The 24,740-nt window shown below is 35.0% G+C and overlaps 1 protein-coding gene across 1 annotated transcript in view; it reads left to right on the top strand.

The window, feature by feature from the left end:
• LOC131675175 (uncharacterized) overlaps nt 1-5,541 on the top strand; it is a 929,507-nt gene extending 923,966 nt beyond the window's left edge. Inside the window, exon 20 of the mRNA XM_058954049.1 lies at nt 5,233-5,541. Coding sequence (XP_058810032.1) covers nt 5,233-5,253 — 21 coding nt within the window. The 3' untranslated portion in view covers nt 5,254-5,541. The remainder of the gene's footprint in view (nt 1-5,232) is intronic.
• Nucleotides 5,542-24,740: the final 19,199 nt, after the last annotated feature.

The raw sequence follows: 24,740 nt of genomic DNA, 5'->3' as shown, positions 1-24,740 counted from the left end.
AATTACGATATTGTAAATCCTAAAATTTAGTTCCAGTTTATAATAAAAAAATGTGTAACTTAATACATATGTCACAAAAAATATAGCTTAGAATCGTATCATATAAGGAAGGATTAATAAGTACTTCTTCTAAACAGATTCATCTTCAAAAATTCACTGTCTTGATTATTGCTTAGTATAGTAAAATCTAGAATTCATCAATGGTTATTAGACGACAAAACTTTTGTAATTTCAGCTTAAAAAGTCTAACCATTATTTGAAAGCCGGTAGCTGTATTTGCTTATCGTCTAATAAGTGCAATCTCGGTATCTATCGGGCCAATCTTGTTCCATTTCTAATTTATTATACAAATCGTTAAACAAACATTAAATAGTATTTATAAACAACATTCAAGTTTGCTTTGATTTGTTCAAAAATTTTATCATTCAATAATAAAAGGCGAACTACGGATCAATTATGGCTCTTTTTTTCATTATATCGAAAAATGCCAAACTCGCTTAGTACAAATGACTATCAAATCAAAACTAATTTATAAATCACTTTGTAATGTTGTACAGCGGCATTTGAAAAATATCAGTGCATAATCATAATACCTGATAATTTCAACAACGCGCCATCCACTTTCAAACACGGATACTTATTGATCTAGTCTGTTTAGTGAATAGACGCGGAAACTACATAAATTAGCGTATAAATTACTTTTCTCATATTAGTTACCTTAATAAAGGTAATTTTTAGAAAAATTATCTCTTTCACATCTCTGATATAATTTTAACCCATTAAAGCCCACGCTAAGACTGGTTGAGATAGCGACAAACAAACTGTGCTATCTTTTGCATAAGTGAAAAATAAAATATACGTATTTTTTTTTATGTTATTTTCAATTGTTTATAACAAATTATTTAAACAAATTACAAAAAAATTCATAATTATCAAAATCTAAATGCGGGAATCGATTCTGGAGGTGAAATCAAGACGAAAACCTATATAACACTTTTTTGTCAGAATTCAATTTGTTAGTGTAACGTAGGAATAAACAATTGCATGTTGGGGAGAAAAAGTGACCATGTCAAGTCCCAAGCAAAATCTATCTGGAATAGCAAAAAATAAACTGTGCTATCCTTTGCATAAGTGAAAAATAAAATATATATATTTTTTCTTATGTCATTTGCAATTGTTTATAACAAATTATTTAAACAAATTACAAAAAAATTCATAATTTTCAAAATCTGAATGCGGAAATCGATTCGGGGGATAAAATTGAGATGAAAACCTATATAACACTTTTTTGTCAGAGTTCAATTTGATATCTTTATGTAGAAATAAACTATTGACAAATAAGTGTTTTCATTCTCACACATGGTATCTGGAATCATATCAGTATTTTTTACTGATAAATTTTGAGATCTTATACTGTAATTGGATAAGTTTATTTCATTTCGTAAATCCTTCCGTGTTAGAGATCACGTTTGAGTGGCGGGCTAACGGTTGAAAACATTTATACATTGGATCTATTCTTTGAAATAATAATTTCGGAAAACTTTTAGTTTTTATTTTGTTCTAAATTGGTAACGTTACTGATAATGCCGAGACGGAGAATTAGCGATCTACCAAATTTAGTTGAAGATTCTGATAGTGATGAAGGTCAACATATTGATATAGCATTCATTCCTAATGAATATGAAAGTTCAGATGGAGATTCGGACGGTGATCCAAATGAAGATACATTATCAAATGAATTACCATCAGGTTCTTACGAACATGTTAAAAGTACATACACAAGTACTCAGAAATTGTTGGAACCGAATCATAAGTACAGTTGGAAAAATGATGCTTTGAATGATATTTCTCCGCATGTCGAGAGCAACTTCAATATTTCACCTATTTCATCATTGCAATCCAAAAATGCTTTTGAGTTGTTTGAGGTTTTCTTTTCGAAATCAATGAAAAACCATATCATTGAAGCCACTTCTGAAAATCATTTTGATTTATGTATGGATGATCTAGAAAAATTTATTACAATCATAATGATTACTATCTTCAATTCTAGAAAAAGTATTCGTGATTACTGGTCAAAAAAGCGAATACTTCAGTGTCCAGTAATTGCGGAACTTATGTCTAGAAATAATTTCGTTGCCATAAAAAAGAACATACGATTCTATAAACTTCAAGAAACTGATCAAAATGATAAAGTCTGGAAGGTTAGAACTCTGTATGATATGTTTCGTGAGAATTGTATGCAATTTGGTTTCTTTGACTATAATTTATCAATAGATGAGATAATGGTAAAATACTTTGGTAGGTTTGGTATCAAGCAATGTATAAGGAATAAACCCATTAGATTTGGAATAAAAGAATGGGCAGTCTGTTCTTCTGATGGGTATATATATGATCTTGATATTTACACTGGTAAATCAGGAATCGATGAACGAAATCCTTTAGTTGCCGTTGGTTTAGGGTCTAGAGTGGTGATAAAGTTACTTTCGAATTTATTAGAAAAAACACAGAGAGAAGAACTGAAAAAGTATCATATTTATTTTGACAACTTTTTCACAAACCCAGATCTTATGATTCATTTGAAAAAAAATGGTTTATCGGCGACAGGAACTGTTCGGCATAATCGTGTGAAAGTGAAAGTCGAAATGCCAAAAAAAGCTAAAAGAGGATACACTATTTCAATGCATGAAGTGAATTCAAAATTGAATTATATTACAGTTATGGACTCAAAGCCAGTATCGATTCTCTCTTCGAAATATGGAAATGAACCAAAAGTTGAAATGCAGAGATGGCAGGAATCATCGAAAAAATCTATTCTTTTTCCTCATTGTTTCTCTATGTTTAATGAACACATGGGTGGCGTCGATCTACATGATCAACACTGTAATGCTTTGATGCCTACAATTCGAAGTAAGAAATGGACATGGTGCCTTGTATTACGGCTCATCCAAGCATCCTTAGCAAACGCTACAGTGATTTACAATAAGTTACATCCAGACGAAAGAAAAGGTTCCAAAGATATTGTTCAAGAAGTTTGTGAATATTATATTGACAAGTTATCTTCCAAACGTCCCCCCAAACGACAGAAACAGAGTGAAACTTCATCCCAAGAACACGTGATGAAACATGGGAGTCTTAGGAAATGTGGAATTTCAACATGTCGGACAAGAACGGAATGGTATTGTGAGAAATGTTCTATGCCTGTTTGCAAAAGTCATAAAAAAGGACATGGCAATGAACAATAATTCAATCCCACCGATTATATTTACAATAATTCATGCCAATATTGATGGATAAATACAATAATTAGCTTCATTTTATACGATTTTTTGAAACACTCTCAGGAGGCCGAATGTTTCTTCCTTCATTACAATAACTAATTGGCCTCTGACAGAAAAGTGTTATATAGGTTTTCGTCTAAACTTTACCCCCAGAATCGATTTCCGCATTCAGATTTTGAAAATTATAAATTTTTTTATAATTTGTTTAAATAGTTTGTTATAAACAATTGCAAATGACAAAAGAAAAAATATATATATTTTATTTTTCACTTATGCAAAGGATAGCACAGTTTATTTTTTGCTATTCCAGATAGATTTTGCTTGGGACTTGACATGGTCACTTTTTCTCCCCAACATGCAATTGTTTATTCCTACGTTACACTAACAAATTGAATTCTGACAAAAAAGTGTTATATAGGTTTTCGTCTTGATTTCACCTCCAGAATCGATTCCCGCATTTAGATTTTGATAATTATGAATTTTTTTGTAATTTGTTTAAATAATTTGTTATAAACAATTGAAAATAACATAAAAAAAAATACGTATATTTTATTTTTCACTTATGCAAAAGATAGCACAGTTTGTTTGTCGCTATCTCAACCAGTCTTAGCGTGGGCTTTAATGGGTTAATACACTATGTGAATTTGTATAAATTATTGTACGTGTTCGAGATAATGAGTAAATGCGTAATAACACTTGTGTAATGCATTCATTAAGTAACTGCAGCTAATGTGGGATTTTATTTGAAAATCGACAATGTATTTATACTTTTTAAAAAACAAAGTTACAAATTTTAACTACAATGCTACTCGAACACTGGCCAAATCCGAATAACTTGACGTTTGGAAGTCACCAAAAAAATTAGCTCCGCTCTTGGCTGAGATTTCATTTAAAATCCAAGCATGCTCGAAATTTATCCGGACTCCGAACATGTGATCTAAGCAGGGCTCGTCTGCTTTGCTCTTTTCGCTCCCCCTTTCTCATTCTCGATAATCGGCCTCGGTACACATATGGTTTACCGACCCGCAACTACATTCATAGGGAGAATTTAGCTTCCCCGGGATCGTTAGTCTTGAGAAACCGTGTTTCCCAAGATGAAACATGGTATCATGACCATGGAGTCATACGAATGCGTTCATACACACATGGAAATTGACAGGGTTTGAATTTTCGCTTATTTTAGGTACAAGGATTTAGTTGATGCTTTCGTGGGTCAGCAACTCCGGGGCTATCGCACGATAATTACAGCACTCTCGACTTAAAAAAAAAATGAGGAACGTATACTAATTGTTTCAGAATTATAATTCTATTATCCGCTCGATGTATATATTTGAAGTTTGCGATTTTCATTTTATAATGAGTCCATCGTTTACATTTTTTTTCTCGACAGACCTACCGATCGAGCCTGAGGTTAGGAAACCCAATGATTGAGAACGCACATGAATGATTTATAATAGCAGCGTCGACACATGCTTCGATGTTAATTTCAAGCCATAAAATATGAAATAAACCCTTACTTTTATTAGGGCAAACAGGACACCGAATCGTCTACACGTTTATATTTTTACGACCACGAGATGCCGAGAGAGGACCGGGCGTAGCACATAGTTCATAGATGTTGCGTCATTAGCTATTTTTCCTTCTAATATTCACCCGGAATAGTACGTTCGTACTACTCTTGTAATAAATAACATCATTGATGCATTTTGTAAATATAGTATTTATCCTTGGTATGTAAAACAAATTCGCTTTCAGAGCAAACACATTCTCGATCACAGAAAACATTCCTTTACGCCATTAATATTAAATGAATTATTTTCGACTTTATGGATTACTACTCATGAAAATAAATGTCTAATATTTCAAAATGACTGGCGTGTACTAAGCGGAATAATTAATAAATTGTTTGTAAATTTGTACTTAATTTTCTAATATTGACGTTTTTCTGTTTCAGGGAAATCATTTTCGAAATTAAAGAAAATATTGTAGCAGTAAAAAAAAGACTGCAAAAAATTGCATCGGAATGCAATGCATGTTTGATAATTAAAACTTAGATGATTGGACAGTAAATAATATATATTTATTTATACATAGCTGCCATAAATCATATTCTTAAATAACTAAATCAGCACCTGAAGAAAATGCATGGTGTTATAATGTTATAGATCTAGAAGCCATTATATATACATACATATATATATATAATACACCAAAATATAAAAATATCATCTATACATTCAATGATTAAAAGTGTTATTTTTTGTTAACTAAGTTATTTTATTGTAATAAAAAGTATTTAAAAAATTGTAATGATTACAGTTGCGTTTAAGTTTAAATTTCTACCTTCCATAATTATGTGTGATATTTTATTTATTGACTATTACAAGGAAATGAAATGAGTTACAAGTAGGATGTTATTGACTTACTTTTTAATCTTTAACGTTTCGACGACGGACCAATTTCTTTCTTATTTAGATAATCGTCAGAATGCCTTTTATTCTGCCACACTTACACAGCCCTTCTCTGTCACAATCCTTTTAGAATCTAAGATCAGATAATCATATTTGAAAGCCCAAGAGACAATGTAAATATATTTTATTTACTTTGACATTCAATGATATCCGGTTTACATCAAACACTTTTACTATAGAAATTCTATAAACTAGCAAATGTATGGTGGCATACTCGTAGTAGTACATATTTACGAATTTCCAAGAAGTAATCAATTTCCAACGAATTTCTTATGTAAAATGTTTATCAATTTATCACAAATAAAAATTCTTTGTTCTAACCAGTAATTACAGGAATAATTGCATGATTCATAATTCAAGGAATATTCTTGCGGTATTACCATAATTAGTACTACTGTTACCTGATATTTCGAGAATCTATTAATATTTGTAACTTTTCTTTTAGACAATCGTTAATATTTTGTTTTCTCTTATCAATAATTTGAGATTCTACTCTATAGAAATTATAGCCAATCAATGTAAAACAACTTCTGTCCATCAGTACGAAACAATAAATCATAAGATTTCTTACTAGAATACATCAATACATTGTAACGGAGATACAACCAATAAATCGAAATGGTTAAACCCATGGTCGTCCGTGTAAATTATTTAAAAAGGCTTGACTTTGGAAGGCTCAAAAATTCTCATGGCTGAATAATATATTAAGCGAGTATATATAATATGCTTATATACTATATATATTCGCGAATATATTAATCACTTTATTTACAAAAAAAAAACACATCTGTACCTATGAATAATTTTCTCGATCACCTTCCTCTATTAACTCAACGAAACGCAACCAAATGTTAAGACTAACAGAGGAATTAGCTAAACTACTCGGCTACTCACGCGTGAACGCGACGCTCAAAAATGCAAGAGAGAAAGAGAAAAATAAATACATGGCACCAACCTTTCATACCTTAGCGATCGTTTTCTGCTACTGTCTTTTTTGTTGCTCGCTAATGTTGCTGCTGCTGTTGCTTTGTTGCTTATTGATACTGCTGCCGTTCAAAATGGCCATATGCACCGTAAATGTAGATCTTTGCCGGGATCTCACACACACACCGGTGCAAGGTTTGAACACTGGCTGGGCGCAATTCAGTCACCAAACACTAAATCAACACTCACACACCCACACACTGGATGTATATCCGTAAAAAAAACCACAAATCCAGCGAAGCCGCACCTGAAAACGAAAACAGTCAAAGACGAAAAGAAAATCGGCAGCGCGCGCGATCCTAAAACCCAGCTGTTACTACTGTCTCTTAAAATTTCTCTCTCTACCCGTCTCTCTCGCTTCCGTGCTCATATTGCCACTATATTTGCCACGTCTCACGTTCGCCTCTTCTCTTCCACCGCAATTGCTAGCCGCTTTTAACTTCACCCATCGGCTTTTCTGCCTCATCTTGAACAAGAACAAAGAAAATCTGCATGAATATGCACATGCACAGAACTCAGCAAACGGACGATCGTGAGAGTCAATGGACGAATCGGCAAGGCCATGATTCTTCGTTACCAAGTATTTAGATAATATAATAGTTACTAAAATGTACGCGAATCATTTGAAAAGGTTAGTCGAATCAGTTTTAGAAATGAGCCTGAAAAAGAGTGAGTTTGAATTCTCGCAAGTGACGTTTCGAGAATTTATTAAGTTTCAAATTGGGTTATCGTGGACTATGGCCGTATTCAGATCTATAATGTGAAATAGTATGTAGATTTTTGTATACGCGTGACTGGTACGACAGGTTTATCAATTATGAGAGCGATCTGAAAATGTTACTTACAAAATTGGTATCTAAAGCTCAATGATAGAAGTGGAGCAGCGAGTAATAAGAAGCTTTCAATCGATTGAAAAAGGCCTTAACTACTATGTTGGTGCTTGTGCGCCCAGATTTTGTGAAACTATTTTACATATACTGCGATGCGTTGACATAGATGTTCGATCCTTATCTATTACAGATAGGTGATGAAGGAAATCAGCATCTGATTCGATGAGCATAATTTATTCGATGGATACAATATTCCAAAGTTATTTTGGAAATAACAAAATTTCTTCCATTGATAGAAGACACTTATTTTATAATTGTCACTGAATATACAGCGTTGATATGTCACTATCAAAGAAAGATCCAATAGGGCTTGTTTGGTATTTAACTACAGCAATGGAATTTTGATATGGTTTAGAGAAAAGAGATAACTTATTATGTGCTCGACGCTTAATTTCGAATTATTCATGACGCGAGATGTATTATATTTGTTTGTTGTGAGTTATACACACTGTTTCAGACCACCCGTACACCCCTTTTAAAATCTGAAATACGTGTTTGTGTAAAAAATGATTTAAATGAAAGTTGCTAGAGTCTGAGAGGTACATATTGTGGTGACCTTGAGTTTGACCTTGAAGGTCAGTTTAAAGGTCATTTAAAGGTCAGCTTTGTTTTCTTAAATAGGAACCCCTATTTTGACATCGAATTTAGAAAGAGCGGAAAATTCTACGTTTAGATGACTTATTATATCTGGGATCCGGAAGACCCCCCAAGGTCAGCGCCAAGGTCATGCGAATTTCAATCTTTTTTTTCATAATGTTTTTATCTAAATGACCTGGCAGCGGTAAGGTTTAGCGAAAAATGTTACAGAGGAAAGTTACCAGACTATAAGAAGGACATCTTCTGATGACCTTGGCTTCGACCTTATTTAAGGTCATATCAAGGTCATTTCAAGGTCAACTTTGCTTTTTATAGTAGAAACCCCTATTTTCTACACCGGATTCGATAAAAGCGGGAAATACTACCTTCAGATGGCCTATCACACATGGAGTCCGGGATTACTCCCGGTCCAAGGTTACTCCCGAAGGTTCAGTTTTGTTTTTTTTTCTTAGTTTTTCTGTCTAAATGGCTTGAAAATTATTACCTTCATGATAATATTTTTCAAGGTTATTTCGGAGTCATTTTAGATTTTTTGAACAAAAACCTTTGAATGATAACTTTGAAGTAGGTTATTTTGACTGAACCGATTATTCACGTTTGTCTAGATGAATTAGAAACGAAGGCATCATCTAACCTCATCATAATAAAGGAAGACAAATTAGACGTCGAGTCAGAGATGAAAGAGCACCAGATGTTATTGCATCAGCTAACGTGTTTCCTCATGATTCTTTAACTCGTCGATCAATTCATTCAAGGATCAGCAAGTCGACAATTTTCCACATTTTGAAGGAGAACAAATTTCACCCATACAGATTGAGCCTCCACGACGATCTTCTTCCAAACGATATTCAACGTATACTTGATTTCTGTAACTGAATCGGACAGCAACCTTGTGACTTTCACAGAAGTGTTTTGTTCTCCGATGAATGTATATTCAAAAGTGATGCAGAGGTAAATAACTGGAATTTTCGATATTGTTTACAAACTAATCCTCACTGGTTGAGAAAAATTGATCATCAACATGTTTGGAAAGTGAATGTTTAGTGGGGCATTTACCAAGGACAAATTGTGGGTCCTGTATTATTTGAACAGAATTTGAATGGACCGTGGTATACACAATTGATCCGGAAGAATCTTCCTGAATATTTAGAAGATATTACACTGCAACAACGTCTTGACATGTGGTTCCAACAAGATGGATGCCCTCCACACGCTTCGATGACTGTACGACGATTACTAAATGATACGTTTTCGGATAGATAGATTGGTATTGGTGGTCCATCGAGTATCCACCCCGATCACCTGATCTTACTGTCATGGACTATTACTTGTGGGGCCGGATAAAAGATTTAGTATACCGCGAACGATCCACTACGAGGAATAATATGATTAACGGGATCACTGAAGCTATTCGATCTTTAGATCGCAATGATGTTCTTCGAGCCGTTGATCATTTTCCTACAAGAGTAAATGTTTGCCTCCTACAGAATGGAGATGTTTTTAAGTACTTGAACAAGGTAAAGATTAGATTAAATGTTGCCGTCCTAATTTATCTTTGATGTTTACATTTTTGTAATTATTGTTCACGTTGACAAAAAAGACTGAATAAAGTATATTGTAATTTATTATATCTAATGAAATAATGTTGCTTATGTTATCACCTTTTGATTCAAGTTATAACATCTCAATGTAATGAATGTCAATTATAATAAAGGAGAAATGTTCAATCACACTAAAATTTAAATACTGTTTTTTTAGCATCTGCGATAGAAAATATCACTTACCTGTACGGTTACTTTACTAGGAAAGATGGACTTTGTAACATATGTTAGGCACATTGTTTATGACGGAAAATTAATGAAATTTCAAATACTATGCCAGATAGATAAATAAATCATTGAAAAATAGGTTATTCCTTTGAAAATAGATATTATATGAGAAATTCTAGAAAGTGAGTATATTATTATGAGAAATGCTAGAAAGTGAGTAAATGATAGGTAGAGCAATCATGGAAGATTATGGCCTCTACTAATATTGTGGATTTCCCGCGTAGTAAAAAGTAATGTAAATACATAACAGTATTTCATTTGTTTACGAATATATTAAAGATAATTTATTAGTATTGGTAACAGAAAAGACGCTTGAGTAAACTTTCAAGGAATTGATCTTGCTGTAATGGAATATTCCTAGATATATTGTGACAGATAACGGTAAGAATTATTACGGCAATGAATTTGAAGCAACGCTTAAAAAATTTATGGGTAATTCTTGGTTAGTTCAATGTGCTCAGAGATACTAGGTCATTGATTTCTTTTTAGCTATTGCATAATTGATGTACACATTAAAGTAAATTTTTTCCAACTTTTCTTCTCAAACAAATTAACCCATTTATGTCCAGGACGATCCTAGTGTGACGTCATTCTTTGACGGCTCATGACTAACTTTATGGGTGACCAAAAAAATTGAAAAGGGCATATTTTTATATCTCAAGTAACTATCTTTTCAATAATTCCATTCAAATTAAAATTTTATTATGAAAAAATAAAATTTGAAAAAATCATCAATTTTTACACAAATGTCTAACGTTTTAAGTTACAAGATTCACCGATCGATTTTTCACTTCATAGTTTTCAAAATAACGTAGAAATTTCAAAATTGTTGCTAATTTCATGAATTTTAATAGATTTATGAAAAAGTAAAAAATGAATGACAATATTAGAATCATCCAAAGAACACATTTAAATTTTTTCAAAATGTTTTGAGCAACTTTATTAATGTTGCAAATAAACAATTTAAAAAAATTTTTTTATTTCTCTAAAGTTTCTGAAAAAAAATTATAGATATTTTTTCAAAAATTCTAGTAAATTGCTATTCTTATTGTTAGTAATTCAATATTTTTGTAAATAAAATTTCTAAATGTCGAAATAGTATCGTGTTTTACGATCACAATCTGAGTTGCACGTGATCCCGTGTCTCGCGAAATCTTTGCAGCGAGGGCCTAATCGTGCATCTCAAGCTCATGACTTTAAATAATTTTAATAACGGTTAACCCTCAGTAATTGAGCTGGCAACTACTTTCACGAGGGTGATCCGATAAGTACTTAGCCTCACCGCCCGATGGCGCAACTCTCGCAAAAGAAATATTCTATCACGTAGTACAACCTTCTCGATGGTTACTGTCAAGATTTCAGCCGGATCGGAGTTGTAGTTTATTTTTGAGAGCGTGTGAAAGCAAGTGTGTCCGTTGATTTTTGAAAAATGGAATAAGAGGAGTATCGGTCGGTGATTCGATTCTTGTTTTTGGAAGGGAAATCGCTCAGCGAAATCAAAAAGCTCTTGGATGCTGTGTACGGTGACTCTTCTCCTTCGATGGCGACCGTCAAAAATTGGTTTAACGAGTTTCAACGTGGTCGCACGTCGATTTTTGAAGAGCCACGTCCAGGTGCTCCGAAAACGACTACCACGGAGGATAACGTCACAAAAATTCACGATCTCGTATTGGCAGATCGACGATTGAAGGTGCGCGAGATAGCTAAGATCGTAGGCATCTCAAAAGACCGCGTGGGTCATGTCCTGCATGAAATTTTGGGCATGAGAAAGCTGTCGGCGCGATGGGTGCCGCATTTGCTCACTCCGGACAACAAGCGCAACCGTGAGACAACTTCAGAGCAATGTCTGACGCTGTTTAAGGGTGTTGCCTAGTCGGCGGGGTAAAAAAATTGCTACTTTTTGGAATTTTTTTTTGAGTAGATTATGAAAGATATGGATATAAAAATACATAGGTATAATAAATTAGATCTTAAATTCCAAAAAAAAATTTTTTTTTATTCATTTTTTTCAAGTTTATTGTACGAAATACGTAGTTGAATATTGAGCGGTAATTTCAAGACAGCTTAGTCGCAACATGATTTCTCAGCAACGGCTTATCTGAAACAAAAAAATCGAAGTGTTTTAGATTTGGTATGATAATAGCTACAGAATGGACTCGAATTATTAAGTTTGGGCTAATTTTGTGGATTTTACTTAATAAAATGTGAAAAGTTGAAAAAAAACGGCTTTTTTTGGCATTTTTTGGAAAAAAAAATAGTAAAAATCAAAATTATAACTTGTAAGTGGTCCACTTTGTGGATAATTATGTATAGAATATGTAGTCTAAATTTAAAAAGGATCGGTCCACTGGTTCCGGAGAAATCGTGTTGCAGGTCCGAAAAAACGTTGTTTTGAGAAAAACGCGTTTTTAAAGTTTTTTTAAACAAAAAATATAAAAAATATCTTACCAAAATTTAATCTGCAATGCCTGCACCGTATGAAGTATCTTCTGATTGATCGAAACCTTGATTTTCTTCCAATCTAGCCTTTTTTCTCGCTGTTCTAGACTCTTTGGAAGTATTCAAGCTGTGGCGATTTGCTTCTTGAACACGCGTGGAATCGTGATCAGCGATGTAATTCACAGAGCTCGGCCCGATTTTCAAACCCAAAAAAAATACACTTATACTGCTCCGATCTTTATAAAAATTTAACACAATATTTTTACATACATATACATTCGAAAAATGTAAAAAAAAATCGATTTTTTCAAAGTGCGCGACTAGACAATACCCTTAAGCGCAATCCGAAGGAGTTTCTGCGTCGTTTCGTGACAGTCGACGAAACATGGATCCACTGGTATACACCAGAGACCAAAGAACAGTTGAAACAGTGGACTTTACCCGGCGAAAGTGCTCCGAAGAAGGCGAACACTGCCCCATCGGCCGGAAAGGTGATGGCCACCGTTTTCTAGGATTCATAAGGTGTGATCTACATCGACTACCTGGAGAGAGGCAAAACGGTCACAGGGCTGTACTATGCCGAATTATTGGGCCGATTCGACGTCAAATTGCAGAAAAAACGGCCCCATTTGGCGAAGAAAAAAGTGCTCTTCCACCATGACAACGCACCGGCTCACACCTCTGCCGTCGCTATGGCCAAATTGGTCGAATTAGGCTATGAACTGCTGCCCCATCCACCGTATTCTCCAGATTTAGCCCTGTGCGATTTCTTTTTGTTTCCAAACTTGAAAAAGTCACTCGCCGGGCAGAAATTTGAGTCGAATGAGGAGGTAATCGCTGCCACGGAAGCCTACTTTTCAGACCTCGAGGAAACGTATTTTTCAGACGGGTTAAAGAAGTTGGAGCATCGCTGGGCCAAGTGTATCAAACTAAAAGGAGACTATGTTGAAAAATAAAACGCTAATTTTCCAAAATTTTTGTTTTTCTTTTGTAGACTAAGTACTTATCGGACCACCCTCGTAGATCTGCAACTGGGCCCTGATGCGACGCAGTTAATTGAAGATCTGCGGAACTTCTCCAGGGTCCAGTTGGAGGGGACCACCTGAAGGGAGCGCCACAATGCTTCGGTGGCAGACGTTCTCCGGGACTCATCGCGGGTCGCCCTGAAGAAGGCTTCCCGGGACGCTTCAACACAGAAGTTGGAGCATCGCTGGGCGAACTAAAAGGAGACTATGTTGAAAAATAAAATGCCACTTTTCCAAAATTTTCGTTTTTCTTTTGTAGGCTAAGTACTTATCGGACCACCCTCGTAATGTAATAATATGAAATCAATAATTATGTTTATACTCACACATATGAGGGGGGGTCAATAAGTTTTTACAAAAAGACGGAAAAAAAGTTTTGCGTATGTAATTTTTTTTTATTTTTCAACATAATCTCTTTGAAGGTCAATACATTTTATTAAACGGCCTTCCAGTTTTTTTAAGCCATCAAAAAAATATGATTTCGGAAAATCTTCAAAATAGGCATTTGTTTCGGCGATGACTTCTTCATTCGACGTAAATCATTTTCCGGCAAGCCATTTTTTGAGGTTAAGAAATAAGAAAAGTCACTGGGAGCCAAATCAGGCGAATATGGTGGATGGTCAATGAATTCGAACTTTAAATTGTTAATTTTTGCCATCGAAACTGCACACGTGTGAACTCGAGCATTGTCTTGAAGAAAAAGGCATTTTTATTGTCCAAGTGAGGACGTTTTTCTCTGATTTTTTCTTTCAGCTAACCTAATAATGACGCATAATATTGTTCAGTGATCGTCTGGCCCTTTTCCAAGTAGTCGATGTAGATGATTCCATACGCATCCCAGAAAACCGCGGCCATAAACTTGCCAGCTGACTTTACTGTCTTTGCCTTCTTTGGGGCTGGTTTTACTGCGGTAATCCATTGTTTGGACTGTTCTTTGGTTTCAGGAGTGTAGTGGTGTACCCATGTTTCGTCTACAGTTACGAGTCGACGCCAAAAGTCTTCCGGATTACGACGTATGCGTGCCAAAAGAGCCTCAGAGGTGACCACGCGAGTTGGTTTATTTTCAAGAGTGAATAAACGCGGCACCCATCTTGCTGATATTTTTTTCATTCTCAATTTTTCATGCAAAAGTAAAATGATTGTACCCTTTGATACCCCTGTGGTTTCAACTACTTCTCGCAATTTTAATCTTCTATCACTCAACACCATATCGTGGATTTTGTTGACCATTTCGGGCGTACTCACTTCTACGGGGCATCCTGAACAAGGTTCATCTTTTGTTGTTATACGGCCGCGTTTAAATTCATTTACCTAGTTATAAACAGTCTTAAACACAGGGGCAGACTTGTCATGAACGGCGTTCAACTCAATTATGATTTCTTTTGGTGCATTCCTTTCAAATGAAAATGTTTTATCACCGCTCGAAACTCTGTTTTTTCTATTTTTCAAATAAACCATTAGCTTTTTGTTTAACCAACGCTTACAAAAAACGACTTAATGAATCGAACTGAAACTTTGTACGATATATAGTTAGTAGTATTGCTTGCCATAAACATCATAATTTAAGCGTGACGAGCGCCATTTCTTGGATTTTGTAAAGACTTATTGACCCCCCCTCGTATATTTATACGTACATACATCCACAGGAACACACTGTATGTATTATTTTTCAAGGTTAATATTTCGAAAGGTTTGCTAAAATGTAATTAATAATGAAAATCCATAATGCCGTAACTATAAAAAATTATGTTATTTGTGTAACAAAACTTAATCCTTTGTTACCAATTCTTTTGCGGGGTAAGTGAGGCGCTTTCGCTCATGACAATTGAGAGGGGAGAATGAGGGCAGGTTGATAATAAATTATATACAGACAAGAACCAAATCTCACTTACAACCTATTATTATTAATAATCATTCACACTGAACAAACGTGCGCATAACATAATCTAAATTACCGACTAACTAACTAAAAGTCGAACAATAAACTGCTTAAGATAATCGCAACTGAACATTTCGCATTTCACTAATACCAAATCGCACACTTAACCTATTACAAACTTACTTAAAACTACGCGGACTAATACCGGGAAATTGCCCGGCACGTGGGCGCCTGGACAATTCACCGGTCGCAACTTATATCACTACAAATTAACCTTAGCGCGAACCTTCAGATAGCCGGCACGTGAGTGCCAGGCTATCTCTTTCACCGCGCACCGGTCGTCGCATCAACAGAGAGAGAGAGTGTAGAGAGAAAGAAGAAAAGGAAGACTTGACCTTTTTTTTTTCTTGTTCCTTGCAACGTCGAGAATCCTGGGCGATGTGCTGCCGCAGGACGTACCGGCCGTCGTCGCTGGTCAGATCGTCGCTACCTGCTGTCGCTGACCAGGTCTCCGTCGGTGGCGTTGACTCTCTTGGCAGGTGGGCTGGCTGTTGTTGCTGGCAAAGCCGTTGCCGGTAGGGTTAATCGTCCTTCCTTCCGGCTATCCCAAACTGCTCTCTCTGCTGGGCTCGGACTCTAGCAAGACTAGGCTTAGACTCCCTCACTCTCGTAAGGCTCGGCTGCGACTCTCTCACGCACTAATTCTTGCGCGCCTCTTGCAGTCGCTCTGCGGCGCTCGCTCCTCTCCCTACCTTGACCTATTAGTTAGGCGGCACGCGACGCGTCGCTTATCGGTCACGCGTTGCGCGCCTGCCAATCCCTGCATAGGCCTAATACTCTCTTTCTCTCTCTCTCTTTCTCTCACTCTCTCTCCGCGCTCTTCAACTTTTCTTGCGCTCAACTGCGCTGGCTCGTCCTTGGCGCTGAAACAAAAGACCAAGTGTTAGGCGCATACTTAAATGCGCCCAACGTTGGCCACCACGCTTAGCCGAGTGGGGGAGGGAGAAACGCGGACGAGAGACGGGCAAACGGCCTGCTCTCGTCACATTTGTATGAATATTTAGTAGGTTAAACATTACCATAAACTCAATACAACAATATAATGAATTCGAAAATAATTACAATACCATGTAAAAATTACGGCCTTAATTAAATCAAACGTAACTAATTTTGGCTTTTTTAATATTTCATTCTGTGACAGTTTATCTTTTTTCTTAGTTGAAGGCTTTTTGTCTTTCAAATTTGTTTTCTTTGGCTTCGAGTTTTGGATAGGATAAGGAATAGTTGTCCCTTTAAGTTCAGTTCTCTTCCATAATTTTCATTTCGTCGGATTTAATTCATTCATATCAGCCACAATACCTTCTTCTATATCACTGTTTTCTTGTATCTTTCTTTCTTTAGGTTTCAACTTTTAAATATTATCATTAACCTGTTAACCGAGCAGGACGTATAAATACGTCAAAAGTAAATAATATCGGGTAGGGGTAGGACATATAATTACGTCCTCGATATTTATATTGCGCCCTGGAACGGGCGGGACGTATATTTTACTACTACTATGGTAATACGTCATTCATACACGTCTTAGTGGAAAAGGACGCGTCCGTTATATGTTGCGTAATTAGAAAGGGATTTCCCCGGATAACAGGTTAATAGATACATTTTTCACTATCTCGCCTTTTCTGTTCATGGGTTAAAGACGAGCCATAAGAAATTAAAGAAAAGTATTTACATAATGGATTTACCATGCATAATGGATCAGTGCAATAAAAAGAATTTAAGAATAATAAATCACATTTGTCTTTAGTTCATAATATTTGAAAACTTGTCGAGACTTAGGCGCTAACTTAATTGAAAGTTTTTCTATCGTACCTATTTGTTAAATAGCTGATTCAGTTATATAGAAAATGCGCATTTTTGATAATTTACATTATACGTTAATTATATCGTCGAAAGAAATTGAACCAGCATGCACAGCTCGATCGCGAAATGTTTTAACGGTACTTCCTGCACGAATAGGCTTACTTTTCCCATGTCTCGACGTAGTAAAATTCTGAAAAGCATTTTCAAGTTCTAATTTCGTACAATGTTGTTAAAAAAGTTAAAAATTTGTTTTATTTTTATACTGGATAGAAGGTCCATCACTTTGAAAATGAAGAGTATTTTTGGAATAGTTTTCATAATGAGCGAAAATATAGGTTGTATGTGAGCTCAAATTACCGGAGCATCGTGTCTTAAACACGCTGACACAGTGAAAAACGAAATGTGTTTTACTTTATTATCCGTAATGTCTCTATAGCAGAAAATGCCTAAATGCAGTTATCTGTGATTTCGAGGCACTAAAATGCACCCTTTAAAATTCAAAGTCGTACCTACTAATGTAGTTCTGAGAAAAATTGATAATTATATCTTGACATGATTCAATTCTAAGTTAGATTTTATGTCTTGCATTGCCTTATATTGGTTATATGTATCATACAAATGTTTTAAAAAGCCAGCTACAGGCAAATTGAATTTACTGATAATTTCTGTTACTGAGCAATCTATTTTTTTTCGAAGTGATTATTAAGTATAATGTTTTTCCTTTTCTTCTCTTTCTATTTTCTTTCGGTGTAACACATTGGTAGTAAAATGTCTAATTATTATTATTGTCAGGGATTATGGAAGCCTTTTGACACTCAGTATGCTCTTTATACATGTAATTTTTACTTTCGATGTTATATTCAAATATTTTCATCACAGTTTTAGTACTATTAGAAGGTAAATATTTTAGCAAAGTAAGTTTTTTAACGAGAAAATCAAAATTAGCCTGCTCTTCACACAGATGAATATCATGATCTGTTACTTTTTTACTAACAATCCAGAAAGGCAATAATCGAAAAAGAATTAGTCATGACATTCTTACATGTCATTATTAATAATATTTTGTATACAAATTCGATATTAATTAGACAAAAATATTTTTCTCATGGTAACACCATGCAAAGTTATAACACCTTTAGAACCCACGGCCATCAAAGTATTGTCATCTCTTTCTAAAAACACTCTTACTTGATTTGTGGCTAAATTCATACGACTTTCAAGCTTCGTTTTTGATCGAGGTTATTTTTATTTAAAAGCTTCCGTTGCAAATACGCGCTACTTAGCCTAGAGTTTTCTCTCATATGTAACACGTACGTTAATAATTTAAGCCCGAACAACGTTGCGTCACAAATTATTTAAGGGGAAAGGCTCGGAAGGCGCACTCGCTTTGTCGCGGAAAATTAACGAGGGCTATGTCGTCCAGTAATATCGATAATCGCGGTTTGACTAGTTACGAGAGAGACAGGTTGTATAAATAAACTTATCGGTTCGGATATTTTACACTTTATTAAAATAACAATATACATATGGCGTTGACGTGTGCGTCGGCTAAGTCCGGGCTAAGTCCATTCCGTGCGAATTAACGCACAGGAAACAGACCGTTACCTTACAACTATCCCGCGAATTCCACGAGGGTGATGCGGATTCACGCATACAGCCACTCATCCGCGTCCGGCCGATACGATGCTTGTAGAGAGAGAAATCTAGGCGCGCACCAAAAAACAAAAAGGGTACCTGACCTTGGGAGGGAGCGCTACTGCGGAAGTCCGCGTCCACTGGGCCAACGATGTCATCCTCAAAGGCGGATTTAGATGGATGTAGCTGGTCTTCCTCCTTGATGATGGTCGCTCGATGGCAATCAACTGCACACACACTGGTTTTTGTCGCGAGGCTCAACTAACTAGTAATTAGTTGCCGGTCAAAACCCTACTACCGTCCGATCTCGCGCCTTCCGCGACGTCTTACGCGCCCCTCCCCACAGGCACCCAAAACGGCCGAGCGCCGCCGGCTACGCACACATGTGCGACTCATGCCGGCGACACTACTTCTCTCTCTCCTCCTCTGCTCTCCGCTCTTGCCCTATCCCTCCAACGCCAGGCATCTCCGCTGATCAGGAATCAAACCTGCAACAAAGCCACATCGTGCGTCGATACTCGGTTTTAATCAACCAAGACCGATGTGGCAGCGGCTCAGGGGAAGGCACGCGGAAGAGAGAGAGAGGCGAACAGGGCGATCGAACTCAACGATCGATTCGCCCGTCACACATATATTTATATTTTTTTATAATTTTCTTGACACTATTTTTCCAAAAAATGATTTGTCTCTGTATTTTCAATTCACTACATTGCTGCATTAATTGTTTTTGTCAAACTTCACAATATAGTAACCGTTGCCTAATAGCTTTTTTTCCATTACTTTCGAATTTTTTGAGGTTATGTATTATACCATCATCTTCTGTTTTATCTATTTTATTTCTCAACTGATAGTATTTATTTTGTAAATATTTAATTTTTTTGTTTTTATCTGCAATATTTAATTTTGACTTTTTGTTTTCTTTACGTAATTTTATTTTTCTATTTTTTGTGCATTTTATAGTGCGGGTTAATTTGTTCAACTCACATAAGTTATTTAATATAATAAAATGATTACCTCACTGAATGTTATTTACAATATTATTTTAATTCTAAAAACTGTAATCAAGATCATTTACTCTACTGTTATTATTATTATTATTACTACCCGAGTTTTATGTCATTTCATAACTTTCATAAATATTCCAGCGTTTGCGCTATTTGCGAAGCGGCATGAAGAGAAAAAAAAGAAGAGTGTACACGTGGCGAAGATGTGTCTCGGCGCATTAATGGTCTGCTTATGACTGCAAGGGCCTTAGCAAAAGCGATCGAACTGAAACGCGCGACAATTTATAATACTTCTCGGGTGGTGCATGCCTACTGTGGCACATCTGTTTTTCCTTGTTAAAAACAGATGTCTGTCCTCAGCACGTTTGGGGAAAACTCAAATTGATTTAGGACCGACACGCAGTAATAAAAGGATATAAAAAAAGGGGTCGGCTGCTGGCCTCTCGGGCAGGTAGCCGACCTAGTCTGACCGCCTTATCGATCGCCAATGTATGATTGGTCCTGGATAACGGATCAAAAGAAAATGAGGAGTCTTGCGCTTTTCTTTTTAAATGAAATCCGAAGATTGCGAGTTCAGTTCCTTCTGGAATATTGAGGCTGTTCGTCCTCTCTACGCGACCGAGTGTGTAGGCCTGATTGTTTTCTCCTTGAGGATTCGAGTCGGTTTCACGGGCAATTAAGAATCACTATCCTCTAGAAAAGGAGACCACGGTAGCGACGCGAGCCCGGTGGCATCGTGCAACGAGGGCTGACTGCGTCAGCGGAGGACAATCAAATCTCCCAAGGTGTTGCCCAAAATACTTGCCTGCCCATCAGATAGGCTACCTAGGTGTTGTCGCAGTTCACGTGTGCCCGAGACGTCGGGGCTGCGGTGCATTCGTGTGTGTGTGTGTGGACAGCATCTTCCTCCTTATCATCCGATCAAGGAAGCCAACGAGTAAGCGAGCCTCATTTGAGTGGCCATTCAACGCGTACAAATATTGTACAGGCTCGCTGAGTACTCCGATAAGTTCTCGTTAATAGCTCGTTAGTAGCTCTCTTATAAATTACTCTTAGTCATTCGTAAATTTTGTATTGTATTTAATCACTTAACTGCCTTATTTTGTTGCTTTCCGTTTGTACCCTTTGTTAAAGTAGTATTTAAAGGGTTTTTCCCCACTTGTGATTGGGGTTTGTATGCCGGCTAAGTACTACTTATTTGTAATTAAATTATCTCCGTTCATTAAAGCCACAATTATTTTACACGTGAGTTATCATTTGAGTCGTAACGCTCCTTTCTCATTCCCTCTAAGTTGAAATTAAATATATATATAGAGAGATTTAAACATCCAGTGAATATCAAAACTTAAAGTGATCACCTGTGTGACTCTAATTATTTCTATTGGGACATGAGTCATTCTGTAAAGCATCCTATTCTGTATGTTTTGACGTTAGTTTGTTTTTAGTTGCTGTAATGCGTGCATTCCTTGCAGTTTACTTTTCTTTTGAAGCTGTTGAATTTAATTTTGTGGTTCTTACTATTTTTGTTTTCATGTTTCTTTCATTTTGAGGCGCTTTACCTCCAGTTTCCTTTGTCGATCGTGATCCGTCGTATAGAAGGTATTATCTGGTGTTAATCATAATAAATATAAATACTCCAAACTTTGACTTCATAAAATTATCGCTTTAAAAACAAATACACACTTCATTTACCTAATAACCGATTTACCAATATATTATAGAAGTACAGAATACAAGTTTTCCAATGTAAATGTAACGTATGTTCTACGTAGCAATCGATAAGTAAGTGTGCCAGCTCAAAATATTTTTTTTGTTAAGTATCCTTTCTGATACTATATTTCGAAAACCCCATACTCTAGGTCTATTGTAGGCACATATTTTGGTTTGATTGCCATTTTATACAGTAAACCAGGTAGAGTACAGTATACAATTTTTTTCAAAAACTGAACAGTATAAAAGTTACGGGAACATAAGCAAATTTTATATAAATTTAAAAAATGTATCATCACAACTTCGGAAATTTTTTATAATTTCTACACGATCGGCATACCTATCTTTTCCTTTTTTTTTGTTTATTTCCAATTTTATTTCAAATCTGTTTGTGGACAATAAATAAATATCCTACTACAACGCTATTTTCTGATTACAAAAACTACGTTACATGAAGGTACTTTAACATTGTTATTTACTTTCATTTTACAGTGCTAAATTATACGTATATAAATGGTGATTTATATTTCTTAACTTTCGATATACTTGGCGTTGTGTGAATTCATTTCTTCGTTAAACAATTAGAATGTTCTGTTAGTCGTAAATTTGTAAAAGGTACACACCTTTTACAAACAATTTCTGTTACTTTAACGTCCGTATAATTACGTCCTTAACGATTATTTCGTTTATAACAAACCATAGTGCATTTATGATTGATTTTAAGGCTTTATTTTGGAATCTTTCAATGATATCAATGTTTGATTTAATAGCTTTACCCCAAAGTTGAATACCATATATCCATACTGGTTCAAGTATGCTCTTGTACATTAATAGTTTATTTATAATTGACAATTTTATATAATTTAGATATTATGCCAAATAGCTAATTGTATTTTCAGAGTTATAGATTTAGCTGTTTGCGCTTAGTCCATATATGATCTCGCTACATTAGGCGACGATTCAAAGGCATTCCAAGGTATTTGACTTTGTCTGCTTGAGATATTAATTGGTTGTTTATATGTACTGGAAGTCAAGTTTCTTTTTTAAGGTATAAATTACTTAAATTGATTTTGTTTCATTGATTTTTATTCTCCATTTATTAAACCAAAGTGTGGCATTGTTTAGATATTTTTGTATATTATTAGAGGCCAGTCAGCGTTTGATCACTCAGGTGTGTAGATGTGTCAACAATACGCTGTATCCGAAAAGTTAGAGTATTAACCCATCAGTGAAGTGAGAGTTAAATTCAAAATTTAATTTAATAAACTCCAAAAAAAAAGAAAACAACTGCTGAAATGGCCATACAGTCAGGAGATGATAAGACCACTCGTAATAAAAACAACGAGAACTAGAAAATCGTAAGAAGCAAAAGACAAAGAAACAGCCTAGAAAATCAAACTCAAAACAAAAAATTACAAACCCAATTATCGGACTACTGGATAAGTAACACAAGAAATAATTACGAAATACTACAAGAAAATAAAGAAAATCATAATGAAGAAGCAAACTATAAAACAAATAAGTGGAAAAGCAAATTCCCTCCGATCTTTGTTTACAATGTAGTGAATATTAAACCGTTAAAAAATCTATTGAATACAATAGCCAAAGAAAATTACCTTTTAAAAGTGATAGGACAAAACCAAATTAAAATTCAGTTAACAAACTCGGAAAAATATTTTCCAATTATTACTGCATTGAAAGAAAAAAAACACGCAATTTTACACTTATCACCACAAATAAGAAAAAAGTTTTGAATTTATATGAAGAAGCATATACCTACCAGTTTATATAGATGAATTAAAGCAGCCATAGAAGAACATAGACATACAATAATAAGTATTCATAATATAAGGCATCGCATCACAAAATTACCACTGCCACTTTTTATAGTTGAAATTTCACATAATTATAAAAACTAGAAAATTTACAAAGTAAACCGACTATTAAATATGATAATCAAATTTGAACCACTGAACATTAAAAGAGAAATTTCCCAATGTCAAAACTGCCAAGAATACAGGTATACAAAAAACTATTGTTATATAAGTACTGTATATGTGAAATATGCTGAATAACACCAAACTAAAGAATGTGCAATTAAATAAAAGATAAAAGATATAATATGTGTAAATTGCAAAAGAAATCATACCGCAAATTATAAAGGATGTCCAGTTCGTAAGCTATTACAGCAAAAACTATTTCCTAGACTACAAGAAAAAGATTAAATCAAAACAGCGTATAAGTCTATCAAAATCTAAATTCAAATTTAAATGCCAATGTTAATAGAGTTAGACCAAACATAACATATGCACAGATAACATGAAAACAAAGCGATCAGAGTGAGATAAAAATATCAAAACAAACAACTGTCCAAGTAGAGCTAAGTAGACATACCAACGAAGTAAACACAAACAATAAACTAAAAAATATGATGGAACAGCTAATGCAAAGAATGGATACAATGCTAAATTTATTATCCGTACTTGTTAATAAAATGGGACAATGAAAAATTTGAAAATTACTATCTTAGATGTAAATAGTCTTATGTAGAGATATCTCGAATTAAGAACATTTCTAATTCACCAAAATATCGACATCATGCTATTATCAAAAACATACTTTATAAGCAAAAACTTTCTATAAATTACAAACTACACGGCACACAATGCAAATCATCCTCTCGATAAAGCTCACGGAGGCACAACAATCATTAATAAAACAAATATAAACCATTACGTACATACAGACACTAGTGAAATATACATGCAAGCAGCCAGTGTAATTATAAATGACAACAAAGGCAGTAACATTCTGTCCTCCAAACTAAACAATAACAAAGAAAAATTAGACAGATTTTTTTTATTCAAATCACTTTATAGCAGGAGGTGATTATAATACGAAGCACCCATAGTGGAAATCAAGATCGAAACCGCAACCCCTAGAGGTAAAGTACTATAGAAAACGATAAATAAAAATCATTGCATCTAAATAAATGCATGAAAAATAAAAACTATTATATCTATATCTATAAATAGAGTGACGTCATGCTCCTTATATGGTCATGAAATTTGACTCTAGCACTAATGCAATCATATTATATATGAGTTGACGCCGTTTAATATACTAATTGATGTAA

Source organism: Phymastichus coffea, unplaced genomic scaffold (assembly GCF_024137745.1).
Source record: "Phymastichus coffea isolate CEN01 unplaced genomic scaffold, Cenicafe_Pcof_1.1 PCOF00016, whole genome shotgun sequence".
Classification (NCBI taxonomy): Eukaryota; Metazoa; Arthropoda; class Insecta; order Hymenoptera; family Eulophidae; genus Phymastichus; species Phymastichus coffea.
The sequence above is the reverse complement of the archived record's forward strand: the minus strand, read 5'-3'. Positions and strand labels throughout refer to the sequence as shown.